Below are 25,893 nucleotides of genomic sequence, written 5' to 3'. Positions count from 1 at the left end.
ATGTGTATGTTAGAGATACATGCAACAGTAATGTTATACAATTACAATACAATATTAAGAATGCAAACTCTTAATGGCTGTCTTTACAGCCCCAGGCTTATCTTTGGTCACATGTAAAGATTAACAATTTATAGTTAATAAAAAATTATTTCAAGTAATTCATGCATGTATAATTTGTAAGCCAAGTATTTTTTTAATTAAAACCCACCTGTTATTTTAACGCCTTCTTTGGTCTTAATGGGAACTCCAACACCAAATTCATTTTCTCCAGAGACTCTAAAGTAGTAAATGGCTCCCTCTTGCAGATGGGTAATTTTGTAGGAAAGGCGATGACAGTTGTTAGTTACTGTGACCCAAGCTTTCTTGCTAGCTTCTCGTTTCTCAATATGGTAGTTCTTCACGGGAGCTCCACCATCATTTTCAGGAGCATCCCAAAATAACACAGCAGATTCTTTTGTTACATCTTTTACAGAAATATTAGATGGTGGGCCAGGGGAGTCAAGAACTTTGACAACTAATGTCAATGTAGCAGTATTCAAGACATTTTGTAAAGTTAATGTATATTTTCCAGAATCATTTCTTGTTGCTTTTTCAATGGTAAGAGATGTGGAATGATCTGAAGTATCAATACTTGCTCGTGAATGAAGATCAGTATCTGGTTTACTCCACATCACATTTGGTACTGGTTTTCCTCTGAAAGGTACAGTCATTGTAAATGATCCACCTGCCTTTACAATTAAAGTCTTTCGCATTTCATTGTCAATATCAAAGGCAGGCTCTTCTTCTCTTTCCTTTGCTACTTGAGGTTCTGAGATGTCACTTGGATCACTATCACCAACTTTGTTAGTAGATCTTACTCTAAAGACATATTCAGACCCTGATGTTAGTCCAGTTACAGTGTATTCTGTGCCTTTCAGGTTTTGAATAGCAGTTGACCAGTCAGTTTCATCAGTCTTCTTGTATTCAACTATATATCCGGTAACAGGGGCACCTCCATCAAATAATGGCTTCGTCCATCCAATGGTTATATTTGATTTTGTTGAATCCACAATCTTAGGTTTAGATGGGGGGGATGGTAAGAAAACTGGATCTTCCGCTCGAATCAATGGTGAAGTTTCACTTGGAAGACTGAGACCACCAGCATTTTCAGCATAAACCCGATACTCATATTCACACCCTTCCCGAAGACCTGATGATTTCACTCTTAGATCATAAACAGGTTTTTTGTTTACACGGATCCATCTCAGACTATTTTTCTCGCGTCTTTCAATTACATATCCAGAGATCTCATTACCACCATCACTATCAGGCCTTGCCCAGCACAGTGTCATAGAATCCTTCGTCACACTGGTGATTTCCAAAGATTTAGGTGGACTTGGAACTGTAAATGGATCTAGAGCCTTGACTGCAACACTTTCCATAGATTCACCAACACCATATTTGTTAACTGCCATAACTCTAAAGATGTATTCATTACCTTTAAGTAGTCTGGTCACTTTACAAGATGTTGTTCTAAGTTCTCTTTCACAAAGTGTCCATGCAAGTCTGCTGGTCTCACGTTTTTCTACAGTATAATAATCAATATCTGCACCTCCATTTTCTTGGGGTGGTGCCCATGACAGGTGACACTTCTCAGCAGTGAGGCCAGTTATTTCTAATGGGCCTGCAGGTGGTCCAGGTCTATCAAGCACTTTGCAGTTAACAGCCAGTGATCTTGTTCCTGCAACATTTTGTAGTGTTAATACATACTGACCTGAATCACGTCGAATGCAATCTTTTACAGTTATTGTAGTAGTATTATCTGTTGAGACAACTTCAACTCTTGCTTTCTCTTCAATATCTTTGCCATCTTTTGTCCATGAAACAACTGGTAAAGGCCGTCCAGCAATATCAGCATTGATTTTAAGGACTTCTCCAGCTTTAACAACAACAACATCCCTGAATTTGACATCCATCATGATTCTTGGAGTTTCAACATCATCTTTTACAGTTACAGGCCCAGTTGATTCTGATGGCTCACTAAAGAGTCCAGCAGCATTCTTTGCAATAACATGGAATTCATAGCGTTGGTCTTCTGTAAGTCCAGTCACATCAAAGAAAGTTTCTTGTATATTAGTAAAATTACACTTTAGCCAACGTCCATCTGGTAGTTCTCTGCACTCAATAATATATCCTGTGATCTTAGCTCCACCATCATATTCTGGTTTAGCCCATTTCAGTGATACACATTTTCTAGTAATATTAGTGACTTCTGGTTGACCAGGAGGATCACATGGGTCTCTTGCAGCAACTGGCTCACAAGATTTACTGCATTTACCTATTCCAGCAATATTTTCAGCATATATGCGATACTCATACATCAGTCCTTCTTCAAGGCCGGTGACCTTCATTTGCGTGTCAGATATAAGGCTTTTGTTTACTTTTGTCCACAGAATACTGCTTCTTTCTTTACGCTCTAAATGATATCCAAGTATTTTACTACCTCCATCATTAACTGGTTCCTGCCAACTTACAAACATGAAAGCTTTTGTTGCATGTGTTACTTGAGGAGTTCCTGGTGGTCCAGGTGGCTTAAATGGATACTCTGCAACAACAGAGGGAGACTCAGCATAGGTACTCTTACCATAGCGGTTTTCTGCACAAACACGGAATTGATATTCAGACCCTGTGGTTAGACGAGCTACTTTAATTGATGTTCTTGCAACTGCTGCAGATACTACATCCCATGTTGTTGTGGAAGTTTCTCGTTTCTCCACAATATAATTGCTAATATTACAACCACCATCATACTCTGGAGGCTTCCAAGATATGGTTATGTTATCAGCACTAACTTTATCAATATGTATAGCAGTTGGTGGTCCTGGTCTATCAAGAACAATTACAGTGATAGAATCAGTTGTTGTTCCAGCACTATTTGAAAGACATAATTCATAATTTCCAACATCTTCACGTGATGCTTCTTTGATGAACAGTAATGTTGAAGACTTTGATGTTTGAACGTTTACTCTAGTTGTCTCTCTTAAGGGTTGTCCATCTTTTTTCCAGTTTACACTTGGAAGGGGCCTTCCTCTGATTGGCACGTCAATCTTAAGATCATCTCCAGCTTTAACACTGAAAGTATTGAAAAGAAGTTCTGCAGAAGGCTTGATTTCAATATCTTTTGCAATTACTGGGACTCCCAGTTGCCTTGGATCACTTTTTCCTTTTTCATTAACAGCAATCACTCTGAAAGTATATTCCTCTCCCATACTTAAGCCTGTTATTGTTGCTTCTAGAGTCTTAACTTGGGTACATGTGCTCCATTTTTCACTTCCTTTAGTTTGCATTTCCACTAAATAACCAGTAATTTTACTGCCGCCATCAGTTTCTGGTTTTTCCCATGTAATTGTAGCAGTGTTGCGAGTCACATCTACAAGAGTTACTTTTCCAGGTGGATAAGGTGGTTCAGAAGCCTTAATTGGCTCAGCTGTTTCTGCTGGCAAGCCAATCCCAAATTCATTTGCAGCCAAAACCCGGAAGTAGTAAGAACATCCTTCCTGTAGCTGATCAATCTTGAAGGCATTTTTAGTGCAGTTATTTGTAACAGTGGCATATGCTTTTCTTGTGGATTCCCGCTTTTCAACAACATAGTTTGTGATTTTAGCTCCACCATCAATAAGTGGTGGCTCCCAGGCCAGTGTTACGGAATCTTTCTTCACATCCCTGATTGTCAAATTAACAGGTGCGCTTGGTGTATCAAGCACTCTGACATTAACAAAAGCTGATTTTTTACCACTATTATTTTCTAAAGTGAGATTGTATCTTCCACTGTCAAATCTGTTTACATTATCAATGACCAGCATTGTATATGAACTAGTAACTTCAATCTGAGCTCTGTCACTCAGAGTGCCTTCTGCTTTTTCCCATTTGACTTCAGGTTCTGGTCTTCCTTTGATGGTGACAAAAAGACGCAATGTACCACTAGCTCGTACAGTAACAACTTTTCTGAGATCTGCATCAAGTTCAATTTCAGGAGGTTCAATTTTGTCAGCAGCAATGATTGTACCAGGTATAGTTGCAGGCTCCCCAACTCCTTCTGAGTTGATTGCACAGATGCGGAAGTTGTATTCATTGTTCTCTTTAAGATTTGTTACAGTAAACTGTTTTCCTTGTAGTCCTGTTGGTGGTGTACAAACTCTCCATTCATCAGCAGATGCTTCCTTTACTTCTACAACATACCCTTTAACAGGAGCACCGCCATCATAAATGGGCTTGCTCCATGCAAGAGAAACGGATGACCTGGAAGTATCTGTTACCTTTGGATTATTTGGTGGGCCAGGAGGATACAATGCATCACATGCACGATAGAAAATGGATGGCTCACTTGGTTCACCTACACCAGCTGCATTTTCAGCAGAAACTCTAAATTCATAGAAATGGCCATCTGTAAGTCCAGTTACCCTGAACCGCAAATCTGTTAATCGTTTCTTATTGCACTTGGTCCATCGGATGCCATCTTTATCTCGCTTTTCAAGTATGTAACCTTCAATTTCAGCTCCACCATTGTCTACAGGACGACCCCATGTTACAACCATAGAATCTTTTGTGATTGCTGAAACTTCGGGTGTTGAAGGAGGACCTGGAGGTTTGTAGGGATTACAAGCCATAATGGGCTCTGATTCTAGTGGTTCTCCAATTCCATATTTGTTCACAGCCATGACATGGAAAATGTACTCATTGCCTGTAAGAAGTCTGGTTACTTTGTGGTTAAGTGCTTGCACATCAGTTGCTACTTGTGTCCATGAAAGCCTGCTTGTTTCTCTCTTCTCAATGATGTAATGGGAGATACTGGAACCACCATCATGTAAAGGTGGAGCCCATGCCAAGTAACATTTTTCTGCAGTGACACCTGTAACCTTCAGAGGACCTTCTGGAGGTCCTGGTCTATCAAGTACTTTCACAGTAATTGGTATAGATATTGTACCACCTACATTGCTGAGATTAAGTGAATAGCGACCACCATCAATTCTTACACAGTCTTTGACAGTGAGAGTTGTTCTTTGTATGCTAGATTTAATTTCCATTCTTGCAGTTGCTTCTTCAAGGTCTTTTCCATCTTTTGACCATGTAATGTCAGGAATTGGTTTACCATGGATGTCAGCTTCAAGAGCAAAGGTTTCTCCAGCATGAACAACAATGACATCTTTATATTTTGGATCCAGTGAAGCTTTTGGTGCTTCAATTTCATCTCTAGCAGTAATTGGCCCAGTGCTTTCAGATGGTTCACTGAAATTACCAGCTGCATTTCTTGCAATTACTCTAAATTCATATCTTTGATCTTCAACAAGGCCAGTTACTGTAAATTCTGTTTCTAATACATTTGTAAAGCTGGCTTTCATCCAACGACCATCAGGCAGTTCCTTCTTCTCTACAAGATATCCAGTTATTTTGCTACCACCATCATACTCAGGTTTTTTCCACTTTAGTGTGACATAATTTCTTGTAATAACAATGGCCTCTGGACGACCAGGTGGGTCACATGGATCCCGGGCAACATACAGTTCTGATACTTTGCTAACTTTACCTATGCCAACAATGTTCTCGGCAGAAACTCTAAACTCATATTCAAGACCTTCTTCAAGGCCATCTGTTTTAAATTTGGTATCTGGAATGAGAGATCTGTTCAATTTTGTCCAAAGAATGCTGTTTTTATCTTTACGTTCAAGATGGTAGCCAAGAACCTTGCTTCCTCCATCATTAACTGGTTCATGCCACTGCACAATCATATGGTCCTTAGAAGTTGTTGTTACAAATGGAGTTCCAGGTGGCCCAGGTACCTTGTAAGGGTACTGCACAACCACTAGTTTAGAATCCAAAGGAGCACTTCTTCCATATCTGTTTTCAGCAGAAATTCTGAACTGGTATTCAGAACCTGTTTTAAGTTTTGTTGCTTTGATTGTTGTTCTTGCAACTGTTGCTGATACAATGTTCCAGGTAGTGGTGGTTGTGTCACGTTTCTCTACTACATAGTTGGTTATCTGGCAGCCACCAGTATAATCTGGTACATCCCATGATAAAACAACGAAGTCTGAGCTAACTTCATCAAAGCGGACAGGTCCTCGTGGTGGGCTAGGCTTTTCTAGTACAACTATGCTCAGATGTTCTGTGGCTGTGCCTGCTGTGTTTGATGCTGTTACTGTATATTTGCCGAAGTCATCCTTGTTGCTTTCTTTAATATGTAAGATAGTTGATGTTGGTGTATCCTGAACATTTAACCTGGTTGTCTGTTTAAGTGGCTGCTCATCCTTCTTCCAAGTAATAGTAGGTTTGGGTCGGCCTATAAATGGTACTTCTATCTTAAGATCTTCTCCAGCTTGGACATTATATGTATTAAACATCAGTTTGAAACTTGGTTCAATTGTCAAATCTTTAGCTATCACAGGAACTGCAAGTGCTCTGGGATCACTCTTGCCTTTTTCATTGTACGCCATCACACGGAACTGATATTCCTGTCCTGAACTCAAACCAGTCACAACTACATTGCACACTTTGGTCTCAGCAACACCACTCCATTTTTCTATTCCTTTAGGCTGCATTTCAACTATGTAACCCAAAATCCTGCTACCTCCATCATGTTCAGGTTTTTCCCAGATAAGTGATACACTTGTCTGAGTCACATCACTGAGTGTTACTTTCCCAGGAGGCAAAGGCGGTTCTGAAGCTTTGACTGCATCCACAGTTTCAGCTGGAACACCAATTCCAAATTCATTTTCAGCCATAACTCTGAAGTAATAGATTCCTCCTTCTACAAGATTTTCAACTTTAAAGCTTGTTTTGCCGCATTTAGCAGTCACATTTGCAAATGCCTTTCTGGTTGACTCACGTTTGTCAATCACATAATTCTTTATCTTTGCTCCACCATCATTAATGGGTGGTTCCCAAGATAGTACTGCAGAATTTTTCTTTACATCTTTTACAACTAAATTTTGTGGTGGTCCTGGTGTGTCAAGCACTTTTACAGTAACAAATGCAGACTTAGAGCCACCACTGTTCTCCAATTTCAGAATATACTTTCCAGCATCATTTCTGTCACAGTTATCTATTGATAGCTGTGTGTAGTTTATGCCTTTATCAATTTGAACCTTATCTGTAAATTCACCTTCTTCTCGGGACCAGGTTATTTCAGGTGTTGGACGCCCTCTGAATAGTATGTGAATCCTAGCAGATCCGCCAGCTCTAACCACTATTCCTTTCCTAAGTTCTGAATCAATAGTAAGTTCAGGAGCTTCTACTTTGTCTTCTGGCTTAACAGTACCTGGAACTGATGCAGCTTCTCCAACACCAACTTTATTGAGGGCACATACCCTTATTTTATATTCCTGATGTTCAATAAGTTTTCCAATTTCAAATCGAGTGATACGCAGCCCTGTCTGTGGAGTGACTAGTGACCATTCCTCTTCATCTGCTTTACAGATCTCCACAATGTATCCCAGGATTTCACTACCACCATCATAAATGGGCTTACCCCAACCAACTGTAATTGAATTTTTAGTGGTATCCAGAATATGAGCATTAGTAGGCGGACCAGGTTTGAACACAGGATCACAAGCTTTGAAATAAGGAGAAACCTGGCTTGGTTCACCAACTCCAGCAGCATTTTCAGCAGATACTCGGAATTCATACTCATGGTCTTCTGTTAGCCCAGTGACCCTTAATCTCAAATCTGTAGTCTGGCGTTTATTGCATTTTATCCATCTGATGCCAGCTCTATCTCTCTTTTCTATGATGTAGCCAATAATTTCACTGCCTCCATCACTATCTGGACGGCTCCAGCAGACCGTCATAGAATCCTTTGTGATGTTGGCAATTTCTAGAGCTTTTGGTGGACCAGGTACCACATATGGATTTTTTATCAGCACTGGAACAGACTCTAGAGGCTCACCAACACCATATTTGTTAACTGCCATTACACGGAAAATATACTCATTTCCTTCCAAAAGTTTTGTTACTTTTACCATTGTTGCTACAACATCTGAAGAAGCAACAGTCCAAGCAAGACGGCTAGTTTCTCTCTTCTCTACGATGTAGTGAGAAATGTCACTGCCACCATCATGGAGTGGTGGAGACCATGCCAATGAACATTTCTCTGATGTAACTCCAGTAACTTGAATTGGGCCTTCTGGGGGTCCTGGTCTGTCCAGCACTTTTACAATTACTGGCACTCTCTTTGTTCCTGCAATGTTAGAGGCCTCTAAGATGTACTGTCCACCATCAACTCTAATAGCATCTTTTACAACAACTAATGCCTTGAAGTCTGTGTTTTTTATTTCACATCTAGCAGTTTCTTCAAGCTCTTTATCACCTTTATACCATTTAATGGTAGGTAGTGGCTTTCCATGAACATCAGCCTCAAGTCTGAACGTCTCTCCAGCATTTACAACTATTGCCTCTTTATATTTTGGATCCATTGAGATTCTTGGAAGTTCAACCTCATCCTTTGCTGTTATTGGTCCTGTGCTGTCAGAGGGTTTGCTTATTGCACCCGCAGCATTCTTTGCAATGACTCTAAATTCATATCTTTGGTCTTCAGTTAGTCCTGTCACAGTGAACTGAGTTTCAATAATATTTGTGAAACTAGCTTTCATCCAGCGACCTTCAGGTAAGTCACGTTTCTCTACACTATAACCAGTAATCTTGCTACCACCATCATATTCTGGTTTGGTCCACTGCAGAGTAATTGAACTTCGTTTAACAATTATGGGTTCTGGGCATCCTGGGGGATCACAGGGGTCTCGGGCAAAATAGCACTCTGAAACTTTGCTTGCTTTGCCTACACCAACAATATTCTCTGCAGAAACCCTGAATTCATATTCAATGCCTTCTTCAAGGTTAGTTGTCTTAAAATGTGTGTCCTGAATAATAGTCTTGTTTACTTTTGTCCATAAAATGCTGTTTTTCTCCTTTCTTTCAAGATGATAACCTAAAACTTTACTACCACCATCATTAATTGGTTCATGCCACTGTACAACCATAGAGTCTTTTGTAATGCCTGTTACAAATGGTGTGCCTGGAGGACCTGGTTCTTTATAGGGGTATTGAGCTACAACCGGTTCAGATTCCAAGGCAAAGCTCTGTCCATACCTGTTTTCAGCAAATATTCTAAACTGATACTCTGAACCAGTTTTCAGTTTAGTCACCTTTAAGGTAGTTCTTGCAATAGTAGTTGAAACAGTTTCCCACACTGTAGTTGTTGTATCTCTCTTATGAACAATATAGTTTGTGATTTGGCAGCCGCCTGTGTATAATGGAGGATTCCATGATAACGTAATGCTTTCAGCACTTATTTCATCAAACTTTACAGGGCCCCTTGGAGGATCAGGCTTGTCAAGTGTTATAATTTCAACAGTTGCTGACTTTTGCCCAATTACATTAGCAACTTTGATTTCATATGTGCCACTGTCATCTTTGTTAATTTCTTTAATATTTAGGACAGTGAGATCAGGCAAATCACTAACATTAACTCGTGTTGTCTGCTTTAATGGTTGGCTATCTTTTGTCCAAGTAACAGCTGGCTTGGGTCGACCAAAAATTGGTACTTCTACTTTAAGATCTTGTCCTGCCTGAATACTATAACTGTGGAAGGCAGGTCTTACATCTGGCTCAATAACTAAGTCTTTGGCAGTCACTGGAACTGCAAGAGATCTTGGATCACTCCTGCCCTTTTCATTTACAGCCATTACCCTAAATAGATATTCTTCTCCTTGTGTTAGGTTAGCAATATGTGCTTCAAGAGCTTTTACACGTGCACATTCTGACCATTTTTCACTGCCCTTAACTTGCATTTCCACAATATATTGTATGATTTTGCTGCCACCGTCATGTTCAGGTTTTGCCCAGCTTAGAGATACACTATTTCTTGTGACATCATCCACTGTTATTTTTCCTGGAGGTTGTGGGACCTCAGAAACTTTAACAGGATCAGTGGTTTCAGCAGGGAGGCCAATTCCAAATTCATTCTCAGCAGAGATTCTAAAATAGTAATTGCAGCCTTCTTGGAGTTGGTCTATTTTCCATGAAGTCTTGTGGCAGTTAGTTACAACAGCTGCATAGGCCTTTCTCGTTGCTTCACGCTTTTCAATAATATAATTCTTTATTTTGGCTCCCCCATCCAATAGAGGAGGTTCCCATGAAAGTGAAACAGAGTCTTTGGTGATCTCCTTGATTTTCAGATTAACAGGTGGACTTGGGGTATCCAGGACTCTTACACTGACAAAAGCAGACTTCGTTCCACTGCTGTTTTCTAAAGTAAGAGTGTATTTTCCAGTGTCAAATCTGTTCACATTGTCAAGAACAAGAGAAGTAAAGCTGCTAGTGAAGTCAATAACAGCTGTCTCTCTGATCTCACCATCCATTTTACCCCATTTCACCTCAGGTGTTGGGCGCCCTCTAATGGGAACAAATAATCTTAAGGAACCCCCTGCCCTTACATTTATAATTTTCCTTAAGTCTAGGTCAAGATCAAGGTCTGGTGCTTCCAACTTTTCTTCAACAATAACAGAACCAGGAACATCAGCATGCTCTCCAACTCCTACTTTGTTAACAGCACAGATACGGAACTTGTATTCATGTTTTTCCAATAAGTTTTCTACTTCCATATTTGTTTTCTTGATTCCAGTTGGTGGAGTACAAATTGTCCACTCACCAACACTTACATCACATTTTTCAACAATGTATCCCTGGATTTCAGAACCACCATCATAGATTGGCTTGCCCCATGACAGGAAAACAGAAGATCTTGTAACATCTACTACTCTTGGATTATTAGGTGGACCTGGTTTGTAAACAGGATCACAAGCCCTGTAGTAAGTAGAAGTTGGGCTTGGTTCACTAAGACCAGCAGCATTCTCAGCTGAAACTCTATACTCATAATCGTGATTTTCGATAAGTCCAGTCACTCTGTATCTCAGTTCACCAATCAATCGCTTGCTACATCTGGTCCAACGAATGCCTTCCTTATCTCGTTTTTCAAGAACATAGCCCAGAATTTCACTACCACCATCTGAGGATGGTCTTTCCCAAACAACAATCATTGAATCCTTAGTAATGGCTGACACTTCTGGGGCCTTTGGTGGTAGTGGTACTACAAATGGGTTCTTTGCAAATGCTGGTTCAGATTCAAGAGGTTCACCGACACCATATTTGTTTACAGCCATGATACGGAAGACATATTCATTTCCTTCCAAAAGTTTGGTAACTTTGCAACTAAGAGTTTGCACATTGGAGTCAACTACAGTCCAAACTAAGCGGCTGGTTTCTCTTCTTTCTACAATATAGTGTGAAATATCACTGCCACCATCCTGTAGTGGAGGCTTCCATGACAACATGCATTTTTCTGCAGTAACTCCTGTTATATTAACAGGTCCTTCTGGTGGCCCAGGTCTGTCAAGAACTTTGACATGAATAGAAACTGATTTTTCACCTGCAACATTCTTTGCCAGCAATACATAATGACCACTATCAACACGTATAGCTTCTTTTACACTGAGGCTTGTTGCAAAATCAGTACTTTTTATTTCTAAACGAGCTGTGTTTGCCAGCTCATGATCACCTTTAAACCACTGAATTGAAGGTAATGGTTTCCCATAAACATCAGCATCAATCTTGAAAGATTCATCAGCATTTACTATAATAGTTTCTTTATATTTTGGGTCCATACTTATACGAGGTGGTTCTACTTCATCTCTGGCTGTAATTGCCCCAGAGCTTTCAGATGGTTCACTGAAAACACCTGCAGCATTTCGGGCTATGACCCGGAACTCATACCTCTGATTCTCAACTAGGCCAGTTACTGCAAATTGGGTCTCAATGACATTTGTGAAGCTTGCTTTCATCCAGCGGCCATCAGGCAATTCTTTCTTTTCAACAATGTAACCTGTGATTTTGCTTCCACCATCATATTCAGGTTTTTTCCATTGAAGAGTTACTGAGTTCCTTGTAACTATTATAGGTTCTGGACGACCTGGAGGATCACAAGGGTCATATGCTTTATAGCATTCAGAAGCTTTACTTGCCTTTCCAATTCCAACTATGTTTTCTGCAAAAACTCTGAACTCATATTCCAGGCCCTCTTCAAGGCCAGTTGTCTTAAATTTTGTGTCAGGAATAGCTGTTTTGTTCAGTTTTACCCAGAGGATACTATTTTTTTCTTTGCGTTCCAAATGGTATCCAATGATCTTGCTACCACCATCAATGACTGGTTCATTCCACTGTACCACCATGCTGTCTTTTCCAACAGCTGATACAAAAGGTGTACCAGGTGGACCAGGAACTTTGAATGGATATTGGGCTACAATAGGCTCTGATGTGAGATAGGGACTCTTTCCATATCTGTTCTCAGCTGCAATTCTGAATTGATATTCACATCCAGTCTTTAGTCGACATGCTTTTATGGTTGTTCTTGCAACAGTAGCTGACACCATCTGCCAGACAGTCGTGGAAGTATCCCGCTTTTCTACGATATAATTATTGATAGAGCTGCCACCATCATATTTTGGAGGTTCCCAGGATATGGTAATACTATCTGCAGTTACCTCATCTACCTTTACTGGTCCACCAGGAGGTCCTGGTTTATCAAGGACAACAATATTAAGGGTTTCAGTGGCTTCACCTGCAGAGTTTGTAAGTTTTACCAAATATGCTCCCACATCTTCTTTGCAGGCTTCTTTTATTGTTAACAGTGTGTTGTTTTCTGTGCTTTCTGCATTAACTCTAGTAGTCTGCCTTAATGGTATATCATCCTTAAACCATGATACAGCTGGTGTGGGCCGACCGACAAATGGGACATCAACTTTTAGGTCCTCGCCCGCTAGAACACTGAAAGTGGTAAACAGCAGTTTGAAAGCTGGTGCAATCACAAGATCTTTTGCCACAACTGGTATACCGAGTTGCCGAGGATCACTGATACCTTTCTCATTCTGAGCTGAAACACGGAAAGAATATTCTTCACCTTGGATCATTCCAGTTATAGTGGCTTCAGTAACTTTTACAGTAGCACAAGTTGACCACTTTTCACTGCCTTTGCTTTGCATTTCTACAATGTAGCCCAGAATCCTGCTACCACCGTCATGCTCAGGTTTTTCCCAAGACAAGGATACGCTATTTCGTGTCACATCCAACAAAGTTATTTTCCCTGGGGGAAGTGGCCTTTCTGAAACTCTGACTGATTCTGAAGTTTCAGCTGGAAGACCTATTCCATACTCATTTTCAGCTAGGACTCTGAAATAATAATTGCAGCCTTCCTGCAGTGAGTCTACTTTCCAGCTGGTCTTGTGGCAATTGGCAATAACAGTGGAATAAGCTTTTCTTGTTGATTCACGCTTTTCAACAATATAGTTGTTTATTTTAGAACCACCATCTATGAGGGGAGGCTCCCAGGTGAGTGTAACAGATGATTTTGTCACTTCTTTTATTTTCAAATTTTGAGGCGCTCCTGGTGTATCAAGAACTCTGACATTTACAAATGCTGATTTACTTCCTGAACTGTTTTCTATAGTCAATATATACTTGCCGCTATCAAATCTATTTACATTGCCCATAATAAGCAGGGTATAAGAACTTGTTGATTCAATAGAAGCTTTATCTAAAGACTCTCCATGTTCTCTTGTCCATTTTACCTCAGGTGTTGGCCTTCCTTTAATTGGGACAAACAGTCTTAAAGTACAGCAGGCTCTAATAGTGATAACTTTACGTAGTTCTGCATCAAGCTCAATCTCTGGAGGTAGTAGTCTTTCTTCTGCTTTTGGTGTTCCAGGAACAAGAGCTGGTTCTCCAATACCTTCAGAGTTCATGGCATATATTCGGATTTTATATTCCTGGTTTTCTTTGAGATTTGTGATGGTAAAGGAAGTAGCTTTCAATCCTGTTGGTGGAGTTACTATTTTCCATTCATCCTCTTCAGGCAGTGCTGTCTCAACCATGTAACCAGTGATTTCTGAGCCACCGTCATATATTGGTTTATTCCAAGCTATTGTAATTGAAGACTTACTGCTGTCCAAGACACGAGGATTACCTGGTGGACCAGGTTTAAACACAGTATCACAGGCTTTGTAGAACTGACTGGTTGGACTTGGTTCACTAACTCCAGCAGCATTTTCAGCCATTATTCTGTATTCATACTCATGACCCTCTGTCAGTCCAGATACTTTGTAACGTAAATCAGTAACAACTCGTTTGTTGCATTTTACCCAACGTAATCCGCCTCTATCCCGACGTTCTACAATGTAATTGGTTATTGGGCTTCCCCCATCAGAATCAGGATGTCCCCAGCAGACAATCATAGAATCTTTTGTAATTGCTGTAACTTCAGGTGTTTTGGGTGGATCAGGTGGCACATACGGATTTACTGCAAGAACAGGCTGTGATTCCAGGACCTCACCAACTCCATATTTGTTAACAGCCATAACACGGAAAACATATTCATTGCCTTTCAAAAGCTTAGTGACTTTCAGTTTAGTTACTGGAACTTCTGAAGCTACATTTGTCCATGCCAATCTACTAGTTTCACGTTTTTCAACCACATAGTGGTCAATCTTTGCACCTCCATCATCCAATGGTGGTAACCATGACAGTACACATTTTTCTTCTGTAACTTCAGTTACGGCTAAAGGACCCTCTGGTGGACCAGGCCTATCAAGAACTTTAACCTGAAATATATGCTTTGCAAAGCCACCAGGGTTAGAAGCAGTAAGTATATATGCCCCACCATCTTTTCTCACAGAATCTTTGTTGATGAGGACAGTAGAGAAATCCACAATTTTTATTTCTAATTTTGCTGTGTCTTCAAGTTCTTTTCCATCTTTTGTCCATGTCAGAGTAGGTGGAGGACGACCTGAAACATCAGCCTCAAGCCTGAAAACTTCACCTGCTTTTAGTACTATGGTATCCTTGTATCTAGCATCCACCATTATTTTTGGTGCTTCAATATCATCTCTGCATGTTATTGCATCTGATGGCTCAGACGGCTGACTGACTGCACCAGCAGCATTTCTGGCAATCACACGGAATTCATAAGCAGCATCTTCTGTCAGACCACTTACAGTGAACTCAGTCTCCAGTATATTGCTAAAGTTAGCTTTTAGCCAACGACCATTAGGAAGGTCTCTCTTTTCAACAGTATAACCAGTTATCTTGAAACCCCCATTATATTCTGGTTTAGTCCACTTCAGTGTTACTGCATGTCTTGTAATGTTGAGCGGTATGGGCTTACCAGGTGGATCTATTGGGTCCAGAGCAAACATAGGCTCAGATGGCTTGCTTGGTTTACTTTTGCCAGCCATATTTTCTGCTATAACACGGAATTCATATGCAAGTCCGTCAGTAAGTCCAGTAGATTTAAAGATATTGCCTGACACCAAGACTTTGCTTACTGTTTGCCATAGAATGCTATTTCTTTCTTTTCTTTCAACATGATAGCCAAGAATTGGGCTTCCACCATCAGTAACAGGCTCATTCCAGCTAATAGTCATTGCTTCTTTTGTAACTGCAATCACTTGAGGAGTACCTGGAGGCCCAGGAACTTTAAATGGATAATTAGCAACTACAGACTCTGAAGTGATGGCTGGACCTGTTCCATATCTGTTTTGAGCTTTAACACGGAACTGATATTCAACTCCAGTAGTAAGACGAGCAGCTTTGAACATAGTACGTATAACAGTAGTTGCTAATTCAGTCCATGTAGTACTATCAGTTTGACGCATTTCAACAACATAGTTACTTATTGGCACCCCTCCATCATTTTGAGGAGGTTCCCATGAGAAAGTTACAAAGTCAGATGAAATTTCATCAAATTTGATTGGTCCAGTAGGAGGCCCAGGAATATCATGAACTTGGACACTTATAACTTCACTAACTTCTCCAACAATATTTTTAGCTGACAGAGGGTATCGTCCACTGTCATTTCGTGTGCACTCATTGATGTTTAGTATAGTTGCAGTTGCAGTATTTTCATAGTTTACTCTTTGAGTTTGTTTAAGCAGCTGGTCTTCCTTTTTCCAAGTCACAGTTGGCCTTGGACGACCAAGGACAGGGATTTCAATTTTGATATTGTCACCAGCTTTGGCAATGACAGTTTTCTGGTAAATACCACGGAGGTCAAATTCAGGAAGCATCATCTGTTCTTTGACAACCACCGGTCTGCTCTCTCTTGGATCACTTCTTCCTGCACTATTAACTGCCATCACCTGGAAAGTATATTCTTCATTTTCAGTTAAATTCCTCACTACACATTCTAATGCTTTTACGGTTGTGATATGTGTCCATTGGGTGGAGCCTTTTTTCTGTGCTTCAATTACGTAACCAGTGATCTTACAACCACCGTCATGTTCTGGCTTTGGCCAAGCAAGGCTAACAGAGTTTCTTGTTGTGTCCATAATATTAAGGCTCTCAGGTGGTGATGGTGCCTCAGAGGCTCTTACAGGTTCTGCAGTTTCAGCTGGTTCACCAATCCCAAACTCATTCTCAGCCAGCACTCTGAAATAATATTCACATCCTTCAGCCAAATTAGGGATTCGAAGAGAACATTTCTGGCAGTTGGTTGTGACTGTGGAATATGCCTTCCGAGTTGATTCACGTTTTTCAACTATGTAATTTGTTATGCGTGAGCCACCATCTAAGAGAGGCATATCCCATTGTAGGGTGATGTTATCTTTAGATATTTCTCGAGGTTTAAGATTTATTGGTGGGCCTGGTGTATCCAAGACTTTTACATTTACAAACCCAGATTTCTTGCCAGCAGCATTTTCCAGAGTCATTACATATTTTCCTGCATCATACCGATTACACTCTGTGATAATCAGGAGTGTGAAAGAGTCTGTGTTTTCAATGCTGGCACGTCCTCTCAGTGAGATGTCATCTTTTGTCCATGTAACTTCAGGAGTTGGCCGACCTTTAATTGGCACAAATATTCGAATGCTCAATCCAGCTCTAACTACAAGTGTTCTTCTCAGCTCAGCATCTAATTCAAAGTCTGGTATTTCTTCACGGTCTTTGATTTCAATGCTTGGAATTATTGCCGGTTCACCAGCACCTGCAGCATTGAGAGCGGTGATTCTAAAATTGTATTTGGCTCCTGGCTGGAGATTGGCTACAACAAATTCAGTGATTCTTAAAGCTGTCCCTGTTGTGTCTTTTACCCAAGCTTCTTCTCCTTCCTTTTGATGCTCTACTATATAACCAATGATGTCGAGTCCACCATCGTAATGAGGCTTGCCCCATGTTAAAGTAGCAGTTGTCTTTGTAGTATCTATCACTCTTGGGTTTGCAGGTGGGCCTGGTGGATCTAATGTAAAAAGATAAATACAGTTACATTATTTTAAACCTGAATTTTTAAAGGCAACCAAATATCAACACACTGGTAAGCACTGCTTAAAAAAAAAAATGATACTAACATGCTGCATCCTTTGTTACTACTGGGTTTGAAGCATCACTTGGTGGTCCAACTCCTGCTCTATTTTCTGCACTGACACGGAATTCATATTCATTTCCTTCTAGGAGTCCGGTAACTTTGCATCTAAGATCTGAAACTGGTTTCTTTGTTGCTCTGACCCATCTCAATCCTTTCTTTTCTTTCCTTTCCACATAGTAGCCTGTTATCTCACTACCACCATCATCAGCTGGCCTTTTCCAGCTAATAGTCACAGTATTTTTAGTCACATTTGTTACTTCTGGCTTTCCAGGAGGACCTGGGGGACCTGATAAGAAAAAAAGACATGTATTGCAAAATAGATGAGTCTTTAAATACTGTAATAAACACCTGCTTAAAGCTTTTAACCTAGTCTACTTACCAAATCTATCCACCATTTTAACTGGTTCTGATTGCACCGGTTCACCTTTGCCATACTCGTTCACTGCTGACACACGGAATATATATTCATTTCCTTGAATGAGCTTGCTAACAACATGTCTGCAACTCTCAATACCTTCAGCAACTAATGTCCATAGCAGTCGGCTAGTTTCTCGCTTTTCAAGTACGTAAGACTTTATTGGTGATCCACCATCCTCTGCTGGAGGTGACCACGTCAGAGTAGCTTTTTCAGCTGAGACGTTGCTGACATCAAGAGGGCCAGGGGGTCCGGGTACATCTAAAACTTTCACATGCACATGCTCTTCTTTTGTGCCAAAGGGATTGGTAGCAGTAATTGTGTATTCACCAGTATCTTTCCTGGCTGCATATTTGACAGTGAGGGTGGAAGAAGTTGGTGTTTCTTCAATGTGCACAATCTCTGAAGGCTTAAAATCTTTTCCTGCTTTGGACCACACTGAAGTTGGGAGTGGTTTGCCACGGATGCTAATAGCAGACATTGTAATGGTATCTCCTGCTTTAACTGTCAATCCTTCTTTCACAGCAGGATCAATAACAATTGTTGGTGCCTCTGCAAAAGAAAAAAAATATTTGTCAGGGAAAAAAGAGCAAGAAAAGTGTATTTTAATATAATTGTGTTTTTGATGTCATATACACACCGTACTCATCCTTGCATATTATGGTTCCTGTGGATTCGGATGGAGGACTGATAGCACCAGCTGTATTTTTTGCTCTGATTCTGAATTCATACTTTGATCCTTCACTAAGGTCAGTTACAGTAAATGCACAATCTGGAACATTCACATGATTAGCCTTTGTCCAAATCTTTGAAGGCAAGTCACGCATTTCAACTATGTAGCCAATTAATTTATGTCCACCATCATATTTTGGTTCTGTCCAAATGAGAGTTACTGAGTTCCTGGTTACATTGATAACCTCAGGTTTCCCAGGAGGATCTAAAATAATCGAAATAAACCTTGAGTCAGTCAGGTTCCAGTGTTGTTGATTTCACAAAATTTTCTCTTTTCTTCTGCTGACTTACCAATTGGATCAAGTGCCACAACTGGCTCAGATGGTAAGCTTGGCTTTCCTACTCCTGCCAAGTTGATTGCCATCACTCTGAATTCATATTCCAGACCTTCAGTTAACCCTGTAACTCTGAAGTCTTTCATCCTTAGTGGAGTCTTGTTAGCTCTCTTCCACATAAGGCTATTTCTTTCTTTGACTTCAATATGATAACCTAAAAGTATAAACAGATGAAACAATATTAGAGAGTATTACAAAAACCTGCACTTGAACAATTAACTTCCCAACTCACTACTGTATCTGTAGAGCAGATTACAATGCTATAATTGATGCAAAAACAACATTTAAAGGTTGATTAAGGAATGAATATTAGCATATTACATGATGTTTGAGTAACGCTCAAATAATAAAATACATTTAATATCTATTGTTCCTCTCTTAGAAGATGTGACTTTATGTGTATGAAACAGCTATTGCATCCCAGTTACTTTTTCTAACTTTTAATGTGTTTTAAATTGAATTTAGATATCTAAATTCCTCAAGCCTCAAATGCAACTTAAATTCCTCAAATTCCTACAGCCTCGAATGCAACTCAAATGAAGCTGCAGCTGGAGTACTATGTCCAGTTTTGGGCCTCCCACTGCAGGAGGGATGTAGATAAGTTTGAGAGAGTCCAAAGGAGAACCACCTGTATGATCAAAGGCTAAGAGGGCAAGCATTATAAGGATAGGCTGAGGGACTTCGGACTCTTCAGCCTGGAGAAGAGAAGGCTCAGGGGTACTTGGTAGCAGCCTACAAGTATAAAGGGGGTGAGGGGGGCATGCATTGGGACTTGGAGATCAGTTGTTCAGCAGGGCTCCCCAAGGGATAACAAGATCTAACAGCCACAAACTCCTGGATGGCCAATTTAGATTGGACATAAGAAAAAATTTCTTTACAGTTAGTGTGTCCAGGGTCTGGAACAGACTCCCTGCAGAGGTTGTGCAAGCACCTGCTCTGGACTCATTCAAAAGGCACCTGGATGTTTATCTTGCTGGGATCATTTGATACCAGTAGACTTCCTGCCTATGGCAGGGGGGCTGGACTTGATGGTCATGCAAGGTCCCTTCCAGCCCCTAATGTCTACGAGTCTATGAATCTATTAAAAAAACATGTACTGAGAGACTAATACTAAAATGTGAAAGTAATGAATAATTTAAGGCATAATTGTATAATAGTTTTATTTTACTCTTTTAAAACAAGGAAGAAAAGAAGGAAGAAAAGTTTAAAAAAAGACACTAAGAAGATTTTTGAGCAAATACCTGTGATTGGTGAGCCACCAGTTTTCCTTGGGTCCGTCCAAGTTAGAGATACAGAATCATGCCTAACATCAACAATTTTGGGAGGTGGAGGAGCATCTGGTACATCTAAAAAATGTTAAAAATATAAATAGCATGAACAATAAATGCTAACATTAAAGCAATTTTTAGTTTAAAACATTGTAATTTGTTACTTACCAAATGGATGTTTTGCGACTACAGAGTCAGACTTAAGGCCTTCACCTACTCCATACTTATTTTCAGCACTGATCCTGAAAGTATATTCATTTCCCTCATGAAGTCTTGTAACTCTAAATGTAGTTTTTTGGACAGCAGAAGCACATATCACCCATTTATTGTTTACATTATCTCGCTTCTCTATTATATAGTTGGTGATTTCTGAACCACCATCATCTTTTGGTGGACCCCATTTTAAGGTTATGGCATCAGCTGTGACTTCTTCAAATTTCACCGGTCCTGTTGGGATGCCAGGTTTGCCAACAACTTTCACAGAAATAGTGCCTTCCTTAGTGCCAGCAACATTCTTCAGTGTGATTGTGTACTTTTCAGCATCATCTTTATGACAGTCACGTACCAAGAGAGTAGTATTAACTGCTGTAGCCTCAAATGCAACTCTTCCAGTCTCAGTAAGAACCTGGTCTTCACCTTTCCTCCATGTTACAGTTGGGGCAGGTTTGCCTTTAATTGGGATTTTAAGACGGAAACTACTACCTTCTCTAGCTAAATAGCATGAGTCAGGTAGGTCTCTTAAATCAAGATCAGGTGCCACTAAAAAAACAGAAGAAATCAATTTAATCAATTTGGGTGTAAAACCTCGAATTTTTCAATTCCTATGCAGTTTTCAAATTCATTAACGTGTACTAGATGGACATTATATACAAATAAGATGTAGTTTGGATGAATGACAGGAAGAATTCATGTGTTTGTGTAGAAACTTACCAATGTCATCCCTTGCCACAACTGTGATCTCACTTGGAGTTCCATATCCAGCATCGTTCTGTGCTCTCACTCTGAAAGTGTACTCCTTCCCTTCTTTTAGATCCTTCATTGAAAACTGCAGGTGCTTTGACCTCATAACTTCTTGCCACATATCATCATCAGTCATAACCTCAACAGTATAGGCAATAATATGGCTTCCACCATCACTGATGGGCTTTTTCCATGCTAGATTGCAAGACGACTTTGTTACAGCCAAAGCTTTCAGATCCACAACTGGCCCAGGAGTTTCTAGAAGGATTAAAAACATTGATAAATCTCAGTTCAAAAGTAACATAAAAATTCCTTTAAAAGTAAAGTAGGATACGAGCGTTTATTATTCTTACCAGAAGCTTTAACCGCATCACGAGTTTCACAGGGCTCACCAATGCCATATTCATTTTCAGCAAAAACTCTGAAAAAGTAAGATTTGCCTTCCTCCAAGTTAGTTATTCTGAAACTTGTCTTTGAACACTCTGTTGATACGGTGGACCAAGATTTTCTTTCTGCATCACGTTTTTCAACAATATAGTTCTTGACTGGACTGCCACCATCAATTAGTGGAGGCTCCCATGAAATAAAGGCAGAATCCTTAGATGCTTCTTTTACAATCAGGTTAATAGGAGGTCCAGGGGTATCTAGATGGATAGCAAATAAACATTTGATTTATTAAGTAAAACACAGAAAACATTATTTAATTTTTTTATAAAGTGTTAATATTTACAATCAGCCTGATGCTTACCAAGTACTTTCACAACAATGGTGTAGGACTTTTTGCCACAGCTGTTCTCCAGAGTCAAGACATATTTTCCAGCATCATATTTATTTACATTTTCACAGCGTAGGAAGGTGTCAAAATCAGTTGATTTGATGTCTAACCCTGCCCGGTCTCTTAAATTGGCATCTACTTTAGACCAAGTAATCTTTGGAGGTGGACGGCCTCTTACTGGCACATAAAGCCTCATTGTGACTCCAGCACGTAATATTAGTACTTTCCTGAGTTCTGCATCAAGCTCTCCTTCTGGTGGAACTGCATTTTTAATAAAAGATTTATAAATTAAAATGTTAGTGAATCACTAAAATTACCATGATCAGAAGTCCCGGTTTACTGGCATTTCCCCAGATTGGCTAGGTTGTTCTGGTGTCTCAACTAATATTATTGCATAAAATGGTGTGTCCTAGTTTCAAGAGAGTTGGGAGACTGGCCTTCTCCTGCAGTGCTTACTCCTCTTTCTCTACCCCTTTCTTATGACTTCCCACCAGTTACAACTCTTATATTCACTTTCCTTATGAAGCAGTTTCCCACCTCCTCCATATTTTGCAAAAAACTTCAAGTTTAGCTTCCTGTGCTATATCTTTTACCATGCACCAGTGTAACTCTGTGGTGCTACATTTCTGCTCTGTTCAGTTGTGCTTTCAGCAGCCAGTAGGGAATTTGGGGACAGCAGGTCTATGCAATTTGGCAGTATACCACAGAGGACTACAGTGGAATAACATTGACAACTGGGCTCCAAATTCCTTGAAAGATAAGATGAAGATGGAAGGACTGAGAAACAGGAGAGAGACATTTGGAAAGTCTTAATGAGGGTTAGGGTAGAAGGATCAAAATCTTGAAGATGCAAGGTCAGAAAGCATCTGGCGTGCAAACAAGTAGGATGGGCACTAACTTCCCTCAAAAATGACCCCAGTCAAGTTTCATTTTGATCAGCCTTTCCATAGCGTTTAAAATAAATCCCTATGCTTTCCCTTCTCCAGGCTGCCAGACCCTGTTGTAATCTGCTGCTGCAAACTGACAAACCATTTTTCACAGGTCCTGTATCTATCCTACACATAATTAAACTGTGCAAGTTAGCTGTTTTCCAGAGTACTTACTTAAAATGTCTTTGGCGAGGTGCTTGTCAGGCACATCACTTGGGTCACTGTATCCAATCTTATTGACAGCATAAATACGGAACTGATATTCTGTATTCTCTGACAGTCCAGTTACCACAAAATGGGTATCCTGTAGGTTCTTTGGCAGATTACATCTGACCCAGTTTTCTGTGTCAGCTCTTTTTACTTCTACTAAATAACCAATAATAGGGCTTCCACCATCATATGCTGGTTTACTCCAAGATAGATGTACAGAATTACGGGTTGTATCAACCACTTTTGGGAAGGCAGGTGGGCCAGGAGGATCTGGGATTGAAAACAGTAGGAAATTATATACAATACATTATATAATCATAATGTACAATTGTATTCAGAAATTTCATAAGAAAAACAAAAATTGTTTTTATCTTACATTGAGGATCACGAGCATATGCTGCCTTAGACGGTCCACTTGGTTTGCCTGGTCCAGCCTTATTCAATGCTGTTACTCTGTATTCATATTCAGTTTCTTCTTGGAGTCCAGTAGCCTTTATCGTTCTTTCAATGACAGGCTTCCTGTTTACCTTTGTCCAGTTAACAGCCTTAGTTTCACGTTTCTCAAGTATATATCCAGTTATGGGGGATCCACCATCATCTTTTGGTGGTTTCCAGCTAACAGTCATAAAGTTCTTTGTAATATTACTAATGACTGGTGGCTCACAAGGTCCAGGTACATCTGTAAATATTTATTTGAAAGTTATTTGCACATTCTTAACATGTGCATAAAAATCAATGAACCACTAAATCATAGTAAGATATGCTTACCATACGGATTTTTAGCAACTGCTGGGTGAGTGAATGTGGGATCTCCAACACCATATTTGTTTTCAGCACAAATGCGGAACTGATACTCATGTCCTTCTATCAGTTTCTCTACTGTGCAGCTTGTAATAGGTACATTGGCAGTTACTTGGGCCCAGTTTGCTCTGCTTGTTTCACGCTTATCAACAATATAGTTGGTAATTTCTGAACCTCCATCTTCAAGAGGAGGCTCCCAAGAGAGCATTGCACGATCTACATACATATGGTTGATTTTAACTGAAGCAGGAGGACCAGGCTTATCTGAAAAAATGGATAAATAGTTACATCTCTAACTCTTGACATTTCATCTAAGGTATAAATGTAGTACTAATAAATAATCTCTAACCTACCAAGTACTTTAAGCTTAATGGTTGCTGACTTAGAACCACTTGCATTTTCAGCAGTAATAGTATAGTCTCCTGTTTGCTTCCTGTTAACGCTGAACAGCTCCACTGTGGATAGGTTTCTCTTGGTGGTGATCTTAATGCCTTCAGCTGGTTTTAAAATGTCTCCTTCTTTCTTCCAGGTAATTGTTGGCATGGGTTTGCCATACACATTTGCCTCAAGACAAACATTTGTCCCAGCTTTTACTGTAAGCAGTGATTTCATAGATACACCCAACTCTATTCTGGGAGGAACTGAGAAGAAATAAAAATAAGAAACTTAATCAACCTAAAAAGAATTAAATATATAATTCTTCATATGAATAGAAAGCATAAATGCACAATTAGAGTTCTCAAATCGTTCTCCATTATCCATTCCTTACCATTTTCTTCCTGTATGGTGACTGGGTCAGAAGGTTCAGAAGGACCACTAATATTAATTGCTGTCTTGGCGATTGCTCTAAATTGATATTGAGCATTTTCTTCCAAATCAGTAACAGTGTATTCCTCTTGGGGAATTTGATATGGGGTAGAATTACATCGTACCCATTTATCACCAGGCAGTTTGCAAGCTTCTACAAAATAGCCAATAATTTTGCTACCGCCATCATGCTTTGGTTTTGTCCATACAAGTGACACGGTACTCTTTGTGACATCAATAACATCAGGTTTACCAGGAGGATCTAAAAGTAAACAAGACCATTATAACTTTATCCTATAAAAAATTTTGGCATTTCAGGAAAATCTTTTTCAGTGATGGATGGATAGATATTCACAGCACATCTATCCAAAAACAAAAATGCTGCATTGTACATGAATATATAGTGTATCCAAATACCCCCAAATATTAAAGAAAGTTGCAAGTATACTTAAACAATTCAAGATGAGTATATATTAATTGTATTTGCAAATTATTGGAATGTTTTGCTTACCAACTGGTGTTCTTGCTGTAACAAAATCAGTTGGTTTGCTAGGTTTACTTGCTCCAGCTTTGTTCAGTGCATATATTCTGAAAGTGTACTCTAGACCTTCAATTAGGCCTACACAAGGGTATTCTGTGGAACGTACAGCTGTATCATTAGCCTTCACCCATAGCAAACTGTTCCGTTCTTTACGCTCTATAAGATAACCAGTGATTGGACTGCCTCCATCACTGTCTGGTTTGTCCCAGGCTACAAAGATGCAGTCCTTGTTGACCTTGGTAACACGTGCATTCTTTGGTTCACTGGGAACATCTAGACAGAAACATATTGAATAACGTTATCTCTTCCTTTATGAATAGAAAAAAATAGAAACAGGCAAATGCCGTTATTGGAAACTGACATACCAAATGGGAATCTTGCAACTATCTTGTCAGATGTAAGTGGCTCAGAAATACCAAAGCGGTTTTCAGCACGAGCACGGAACATATACTCTTGTCCAGGGATCAGTTTTCCTACTCTGCAGCTTGTCTTTGTGACAGAAGCTACAGCTGTTACCCAGTCTCCTCGGCTTACATCACACTTCTCAACCACATAGTTCGTAATGTTACTGCCACCATCTTCAAGAGGCATATGCCAAGCAAGAGTGCAAGCATCAGCATCTAGGTCAGTGATGTCAAATGGAGGCTGAGGTGGACCTGGGGCATCTGCACATAGAATCA

General features: G+C 39.9%; 1 protein-coding gene across 1 annotated transcript in view; it reads right to left on the bottom strand.

Annotated features, from left to right (window-relative positions):
- TTN (titin) overlaps positions 1-25,893 on the bottom strand; it is a 273,859-nt gene that overhangs the window by 28,913 nt on the left and 219,053 nt on the right. The window contains exons 271-287 of the mRNA XM_019553528.1: positions 25,579-25,878; positions 25,184-25,486; positions 24,635-24,934; positions 24,219-24,506; positions 23,833-24,129; positions 23,441-23,743; positions 23,029-23,334; positions 21,899-22,186; positions 21,504-21,794; positions 21,121-21,408; positions 20,359-20,949; positions 20,164-20,268; positions 18,879-19,076; positions 18,496-18,792; positions 17,820-18,407; positions 17,424-17,726; positions 209-17,314 (exon numbers count right to left, since the gene is read on the bottom strand). Coding sequence (XP_019409073.1) covers positions 209-17,314; positions 17,424-17,726; positions 17,820-18,407; positions 18,496-18,792; positions 18,879-19,076; positions 20,164-20,268; positions 20,359-20,949; positions 21,121-21,408; positions 21,504-21,794; positions 21,899-22,186; positions 23,029-23,334; positions 23,441-23,743; positions 23,833-24,129; positions 24,219-24,506; positions 24,635-24,934; positions 25,184-25,486; positions 25,579-25,878 — 22,152 coding nt within the window. The remainder of the gene's footprint in view (positions 1-208; positions 17,315-17,423; positions 17,727-17,819; positions 18,408-18,495; positions 18,793-18,878; positions 19,077-20,163; positions 20,269-20,358; positions 20,950-21,120; positions 21,409-21,503; positions 21,795-21,898; positions 22,187-23,028; positions 23,335-23,440; positions 23,744-23,832; positions 24,130-24,218; positions 24,507-24,634; positions 24,935-25,183; positions 25,487-25,578; positions 25,879-25,893) is intronic.

Source organism: Crocodylus porosus, unplaced genomic scaffold (genome assembly GCF_001723895.1).
Source record: "Crocodylus porosus isolate Cpor-Errol unplaced genomic scaffold, CroPor_comp1, whole genome shotgun sequence".
Lineage (NCBI taxonomy): Eukaryota > Metazoa > Chordata > Crocodylia > Crocodylidae > Crocodylus > Crocodylus porosus.
This window is presented reverse-complemented; position numbering and strand designations above follow the sequence as displayed.